At 37.0% G+C, this 8,143-nt stretch overlaps 1 protein-coding gene across 1 annotated transcript; it reads left to right on the top strand.

Moving 5' to 3' along the window:
• Nucleotides 1-5,067: 5,067 nt before the first annotated feature.
• Nucleotides 5,068-7,491, top strand: LOC132992703 (guanylyl cyclase-activating protein 2-like). Its single transcript, XM_061062213.1, has 4 exons — nucleotides 5,068-5,347; nucleotides 5,461-5,610; nucleotides 6,945-7,053; nucleotides 7,155-7,491. The coding sequence occupies exons 1-4, from the start codon at nucleotides 5,150-5,152 to the stop codon at nucleotides 7,280-7,282; spliced, it is 585 nt and encodes a 194-aa protein (XP_060918196.1). The 5' UTR covers nucleotides 5,068-5,149; the 3' UTR covers nucleotides 7,283-7,491.
• The last annotated feature ends 652 nt before the right edge of the window (nucleotides 7,492-8,143 follow it).

The raw sequence follows: 8,143 nt of genomic DNA, 5'->3' as shown, positions 1-8,143 counted from the left end.
AAAAGCGCTAAACAAGGTCAAGTCCATTTACCGTTTAACCTTATCCATATTGCACTAGATCTGACTGATTTCAGAGAAAAAGATGAGAAAAGACCAGAACACTGTGAAGCTATTGCACAACCCACACAGCCTTGAGAAACATTATTCAGAATTTTGATTGATTATTACTACTTAACAGGACATGATGCATTTATTATGTGATGTCATACAATAATAATAATAAAAGGAAGGGTTACTGTGACATCAATCTAATGCATCAATTCAAGCTTCCATGTATGCTCAAAACACAAAGTCAATTGGAAGAATTGAGATGATTAAAATCTGAGAAATTAAGTTTATTTGTACTTTTTGAAGGCTTTCACACATGAATTAATAATGGCATCTAGTACTATGCTGATGAGTATTTTTAACAACTGACCACAATGAATTGTTAATTCTAAGATTTAATGTGGAGGACTCTTTGAATTCTTATATCATTAAGTAATGGATGGTTTTGATGAAACCGTTTCTTTGTTGAAATATTTTCACAATTACCTGGATTCTCATTGTCATTGTGCACCCACTCTGTGTACTCTTAAAGTCACATGAACCAACATCGCCATCTAGTGGATGGAAAATAAACATGCAGTTTTGACAAACTATGATATGTATAACATTATTTACTAATTTAAATACTCATAACAAGGTCACCAAAACATATTGTACAGGTTAATACAATAAAAAGGTCAAAACATGTTGTTACTAGAATATTGAACATGAGTGACCTTTGACCCATTGTTACATGGCAAGTATTTTTAATCCAGTTATTACTAGCTTTGTGTTTTCTCTTTATTCTCCATTTTTCCCACTCACTGCTTATAATATCACTACAAAGCATGGGGGGACTAAAAGTTATTCTGCTTTAAATGGACACATATTCTGCTGTTCTGGTGTTGAATGCATGCAGCAGAATAATATACAAATGGTCACTACATGAAAGTAAAGTCGGGCGATGTTTAGGCCTAATTATAATAAGAGACAAATACGAGAGTGCATTTGAGGTCAGCCAGAGATGTGGAGGTCAGGCCCCTGAGGAGGGATTCCCTCCGTCGAGATCCTAATCCTATTAGGCTTGTTTAGGCCCTGTAGGTTAGTTATAATTGACGAACTACACCAACAAACCACAAACCCAAACATGAGCATAAACAAGCACTGCCTTTTCTGTTACCTTGAATTTAAAGCTTGTAGTTTGTTCTTAATTTATTTGAGATCTGTACACTCAGAATAGTATTTTAACTTCCCACAGGAACATGTATTTATACTAACGGCTTTAACTGCTGTGGCATGTTACTTTGGTTCATGCTTAAAACTTGAAATTACACATTTAATAAAGCTTTCTAATAAATCAGTGAAAATCCATGAAGTGATAACATGCATATAGCATGATAGCAAATAAGGATTCTTCTTTTCTTTCTCTTTGTTTGTTTTCTTTTTCTTGACAACTTGAAGACATGAATAGCAGAGGCACAGGATTCCTTTAAATCCTCTTAGGGTCACTCTGACTAAACCTCCTCTTGGTTCTAAACTTGGCCAACGATTGAGCTGATAATTTAAGATCCACCTTTTTGGTCGGCCTATAAACCTCCTTAACTCTCACGGTAGTTTGTCTCTCTGAGGCCTTTAGTGTGCATTTGATTTTTTACAAAAAATTGTACAATAGAAATTTGTGTGTCATGTGAAAAGGGTGAGGAACTAGCAGCAATACACTTGTAACAAGTAAAGGTGAAGGAAATAATCATAAAAGTCAGTCACAAAATGATCACATATGCAGGTCTCATACATTTTTATGACCACTAAAGCCTGGTTTACTTCGAGCTAAGCTGTAGTGGCGTTCTCCGTCCTGAGCACATACCTGTGCGGTGTTGTTTCTGCGTAACTCTGCAACACTCAACCTAAAAACGTTAGTTAGCAGTGTGATTTCAATGCCTGTTTCCGGTTCTGCCACATTCTCTGCTTGTTTGTGTACAGGAAACTACGGCGACTGAAATAGAGTGTAAAATGTTGGATTTAGAGCTGATGAATAGGGTTCTAGCATTTTCTTTATGCATAATTGTGCATATAGCAGCGATGTGGTAAATGTTGTAAATGCTGGAAATATGATGCTACCCAGCAGTCCAATCCCAGGTCTTGAGGTCTGTGTCATTTCGCCATGTCTTTACAATCCTGAGAAAGTGCTCATCGGGCTAAATGTAAGCTTCTAAATCGTTAAAGGGCTAAGCTAACGTACAGCGCATGCTACTGTGTAGATTTGATGAAGTATAAGTAAAGGCTTTACTGTGGGAATTATCAGGAGCCAATTTCTCAATTCAATCTGTATGTAATCCTTTTTAATTAAACTGGTTGTCTCATCGAGGTCAAAGTTTGTTTTTCTAGAGATCATATGAGCGCAGATTCAAACACAGAAAGTCTTACATTTGGTTTATTATGGCAGCAACTTTGGGATTAGGCCCTTTCAGATTTGGGATATGTTGCAGAAGACAGACTCTCTGAATTAGGCCTACAAATTTGTTAAATGTATTTCTAAATACAACTTTGGTTATGCAGAATATACTTTAAATGTGTGTCTGTATGTGCATGCATCTTTTAAGGATGGAATAGTCTCCATTTTTTGTATTCATCATTATTCACCCTTGTATGCACAAAGGAGTGCATCCGACATATAGGTGGAAACCCATTGCTACTGTAGGCTTCTCTGAGAAGCAGTCCTAAGTGTATCATTCTCTGTGCAGAAAGATTTAAGGATCAAGCCTTACGCAGCCATGTAATCAGATCAACAAAAGCAATAGTTTACATCAAGAAACTAATGCACCAGTGAAGTGACCACATACAGTAGGTAGTTCGCAACCTCTCGCAATGAACCTTTGTCTGCTGCCTAACATGAATCATTACGACGATATCCATCACTAATTTATCAGATTTGTGTCTGATACATGAGGCCAGAGATCATCTTCTAATGTGCCTCGTGTTGTGTAAGCTCTAATTTACTCTCGAGGGATTTCAATGTGGATCACTTTCTGAAAGCACTGCTCACTAACCAATGAGTCGCCAGCCGGGTTTTAAACTTTACACTTAGCATAATTAACTGACTACTGCTTTTTTTGTACAAGCACATTATTCATGGAAAGGTGAGAAATAAGCAATTAAACACATACTGTTGGCATAAATACTTCAGCAGGGTCACATTACAATAACTCAGGTATTTTAGGGCTTGTTTTGTATCATTTGTGCAACTACACAGAGAAAGACCGAAAAAAATTAAACATTCATGAGAGAACCTTTTTACCCAACATAATTGTATGGTTGTAGACGGAGCAGCTTTTATTTAGAGTTCAACTCAACTGTATTGAAATCATCTAAAGTGCAGACTGTAACCCCCTTTTAAAATGTAAGTACTCATCTAAGAGTGTGGTAAGACACTTAATGTCAGTCATTTCTCAATTGGATTGGATGCAAGATAATTGAGTTGAGTTAAACAGCAGCCAACAAGTTACCATCAATGATCCCCAAAAATGTATTCCACACTCATAGTTGATTTGAACACAATGAGGGAGCGACTGAGTCCACGGCTTCTATAGGACTTGTCTACGTGGCCTATTAGTACTCAGAGCTATTGCAATCTAATTAAAAGAGATTGATATGCCAGTCCCAAATTAGCCTGACCGAAAGCGTCTTAGTCCCTTAGTTTCTTTTTCAGGACACAAAAACAACACTACGACTAATTAGGGACAGCTATTGGTTTGGATACCAGCCATTTGGCAGATACATTTCACTGACTTGAAGCCACAACTGAGAGCTGTCAAAACAAACATAACTTACTCCTCTGGGAAAAGTTCATTTGTTACCTTTTTACAAGTTACCAAGACTGGCCAGGACAATCCCATATTTCATTTAATCTGTTTTTTAAGGCATGAAGATATATTCAGTCATAGGCTTGCATTAGTATGCAAAAAGTATGAAAATGCTAACATGCTGATGCTAAGCAGTGAAAATGTCCATAACCATTCTCACCATCTCAGATAAGCATATGGCTTTTCAGATGTAAATTGATATAGAATCATAATATAGAACGTATTTGAGAGCTTATTTTGTATGATGTCGTTCATTGTTTGTACATATTACTTTCTTTCCCTCTCCTTTTTTTAAGTTTTCTTTTCTTCTCTCTTTTTTATTTTTTATTTCACATTTCCGAAAATAAACTCAAACTCAACTCATAAAAGCTGTATTTCATAATTAGCCCTCAATGCAAAGTACAGCAGAGGCTCGCAGGGATGTCATCAATTATAATAGTTGTACAGTATACAGGGGTATGAATAACCAGGTTTCTCTGTGTCCATGTGAACACCATATCGCAAATATGATCAAAACCGGGTAACAGTATAACTGCGGTACTCAAGTCCATGTAAACGCAATGTTTGAAAATCTCTTGCATTTCTTAAAACATTGCACAGCATTGCTATTTAGTGGTGATATACCTATTTAGAATTGTTAGAAACAACCTCCAGACAAAACAACAATAAAGCTTTAGCTTTTTCAGCCTTTTTTTTCCTTCCCAATCCATTTTTTATGTTGTGATTTTTGTCCCCTAACACAGTGGTTCAAAACATTGCTCATTGGAGCCCCCTTTCTTGTATGTAAAAAAGATGATTTAAAAAGTGCATTGCAGTGAACATTACGTTCACTCATTCATTACAATTTGAATTAGAGTAGTGCTTTATAATAGTTTTAGATAAAACGCACAAATCTAATTTTGCTGACCTGAGAGCACACAGAACCTTGTACTCCCCTCCAGGGGCCCCATGTCACACTTTTGGATTTGAGATACTGTACCTTTAACTTGCATGTCGGAACAAAACCTGCACTGTGAGTTTGCTCTAGTCCTACATTTAGCTTCATTCCCAATGCACTCAGAGAGGAAACCTCTGCAATCTAATTCCAGAGTAATCCTGAGGCCACACTAATCACGTGGCTCAAACGTAAACTGTAGCTTTTGGATTTCACAGGGTATTAAAAAAAGACTAGAGTGTGAGATGTACGTTTCAAGTCAGGCCACTCCATAGTGGACTTTATCCAAAGGCTGCAGGAATGTGGACTGATAAATGAAAAGCCAACAATGGGACAAGCACAGCCAAAAGAGCACAGTGAGGAGATTGATATCATAGCAATTCAGGACATGTATAAAAAATTTGTGAATGAGTGCCCGAGTGGACGACTTTTTCTGCACGAGTTTAGGCGCTTTTTCGGTGTGGATCCTACAGGGGAAGCGTCTGACTATGCGGAGAACATGTTTCGAGCTTTTGACAACAATGGGGTGAGAGAGTAAAAGCTGTTGCAGCTTTGTGTTCTGTACTGTACCAAAATGTGACAAAAAATAACCCAGTTCTTACTCCCCCCCCACCCCTTCACATTTAACCAACCTTTCAGGACAATACCATTGATTTCCTTGAGTTTGTGGCAGCGCTTAATCTGGTTTTCCGGGGAAGTCTGGACCATAAACTGCGCTGGTCATTCAAGGTGTATGACAAAGACAACAACGGCTCCATAGACAGGAAAGAACTACGTTCAATAATCGATGTAAGTCTAATGAGATTTAAATAACAAAATGTCTTTTGGCTTTATGGATGCAACTACTTTTCTAAACTTCAAAAACTGTTCACAATCATTCTTTAAATCTACTTAATTTTGTAATTTTAGAAACTTTTATTTACTGAGTAAACTTATTGTAAACATGTTGATATTATAGTGAAAGAATGGGTGTTGCTAATGGCATTAACAACGGCTCTGTCAAGTGTCCCAGTAAGCTATGCCAGTGGCCAAATAAAACTCATCCATAGTGACTTCACCGAAAACATCTTCCCTCAATGAAATGTCTCTTTTGAATCTAACTGGATCCAAACATAAATCCATCTTAATATGGTTAACTTTCAGCCTTGAGACTTGACTTATAATCTAACAATGTTTACTCTCACCATTTAAATCAGTGTTCCCAGTATTTAGCAGGAGAGGTCAAGAAAAAAACATTTAAAAATGAAATATTCATATTAGATGTGGACAAGTCTGTTTCCCTCTGGACAGGATAGTGGAGTGTCTTTTAACTAGTCATGGCAGTTGTAACATTATGTCGATGTCTTGGCATTTAGCAACACGTTTTTTTTTCCAACAAACAATCACCTTGCTTTTTCCTAAACTACTCTGCGACCATAGAAGCATTTCATCTGTTGAGTGGTTGTACTGGTGATGAACACTTGTGACTTGATCGCAGTTTGGTTAGTTTCGAGCACCATGACAACTATTTATTACTGAAACTACTTTGTAAAATAGTATTATTAGATATGATAGCTTGATTCCTAATGTGAAATATTTCATGCCAGAAAGGAGCCGTTGTCAGTTGTAGTTTGTACTAAAATAGGATTATGAGTTATGTTAGCTTATTTGCTAACGTTAGAGCTTAAGGGCCATGGGCAGTTGCAGTTCGGGTTAAAATCGGATCATTAGTTACGTTAGCTTGATTGCTAAGGTGAGTTTTGGTACATGACGTCTTGTACCGCTATATGGCGTTGTGCACTAAACTTAAGATGAGTCATTGCTGAGTTTTGGTTTCACTAGGACTTGAACTGTTTTCTACAAGGTCGTGTGTTTGTTTTAGCCATAAACACCAATTATTCTATTTTTAAGTTGTGTTTTTGTTTCCAATGTTATTATTTTCATTTTTTCTTCATTTAAAAAAGCACAACACTTATTACATTTTCAATCCATTTGAAAATATGTCAGTAAAAGCTTACACCTACATGTATCTTGACAATGTAATTTATTAAAGTCGATAGCATTACTTTATGCTTAAGTGGGTTTATATGGACAAAAAATCATCATGTACAAAATACAACTGTTCTCTTCTTTTCTTCATCTAGAGTATCTATCGATTAAAGAGAGGCCAAACGACAGGGGCAGATGATGAGCGGCTTACAGTTGATGAGGTTGTGGATCGAATCTTCCAGGCAGTTGATCGAGATGGAGATGGTAAGCATATATGTGCTTTTATAGTCTGAACAGAAACACTGATTAGTTTTATGTCGTTTCAGCAAAGAGGAAATTACCTTTATGTTTTTATTGCTTCACAGGTCATATCAGCATGGACGAGTTCATAATGGGCGCGAAGCAGGACCCCTGGCTCTTAAACATGTTGAAGTTGGATATGAACCCTGCCAGATGGATTATAGAACAGAGGAGAAAGAGTGCACACTTTTGACATTTAATAGCCAATACATTTTTACTCTGAACTCGTGGGATTTGGCATATATGTCCCTTCTTCTTCTTCTTGATGCTCTCGATATTATTGATGATGATGATGGTTGTGACGATGGTTTTTGTTTGATAACGATGACTTATAAGATGGTTTCTATACTGATTAGAGCTCTCTAGAACTGCCGTCAATGTTGTGTTTTGCCTCTGTGTAATGCCTGTGTGTCCACAGGTGCTGACATTGTTCCCTTTTTTCTTGATCCTTGCTTGTGTTCTTCTTACTCTCTGATGTACATCGCTTTGGATAAAAGCGTCTGCTAAGTGAATTGTAGAATTGTAGAATTCTTCCAGTGCAGCACTAATAACTAAAATGTAATTTTTTGGTTTGCATTTAAAAATACAATGGTCAAGTAAATTATTATAAAATAAGTCAAGTAAGACTTAAACACATTGATAATGTTGCAAAATGTTTTTTCCTTTATTAGGCCTAGCCTACGCACAAAAATGAATCGGTTATCTGTAAGGTCTTTAAGTTTGGTTTGGGTTTAACTAAGTTAAACTCTACATACCCAAGGTATAGTACTAACTTACAAACTTGGAATGACTTAAAAGAAGTACACTCTCTTAAAGGGCCCATATTATGTTTTTTCTGGTTTTATATGCTCTTTCGTGTGTTTTCCATGTGTCCTGTGCATGTTTAGGTACATCTATTTGCAAAAATTCAAAGTCTGCGGCTTCTCCTACGTTCCTCCTGTTAGCTGCAGCATTAGCTGCATGTAGCGCTCGGTTCTAGCCCCCCTCGAAAAAAATTTGTCAGTGTGACGTCTTGTCAGTGTGAGATCACTGATCTAAGCCCATTGGCTCGTTG

The sequence above is a fragment of the Labrus mixtus genome, chromosome 1 (genome assembly GCF_963584025.1).
Source record: "Labrus mixtus chromosome 1, fLabMix1.1, whole genome shotgun sequence".
NCBI lineage: Eukaryota > Metazoa > Chordata > Actinopteri > Labriformes > Labridae > Labrus > Labrus mixtus.
This window is presented reverse-complemented; position numbering and strand designations above follow the sequence as displayed.

Coding starts and splice junctions, on each gene's coding strand:
- LOC132992703 (XM_061062213.1), top strand. CDS start 5,150: ATGGGACAAGCACAGCCAAAAGAGCACAGTGAGGAGATTGATATCATA. Junction 5,348..5,460: donor GAGCTTTTGACAACAATGGG/GTGAGAGAGTAA, acceptor CCAACCTTTCAG/GACAATACCATTGATTTCCT. Junction 7,054..7,154: donor AGTTGATCGAGATGGAGATG/GTAAGCATATAT, acceptor ATTGCTTCACAG/GTCATATCAGCATGGACGAG.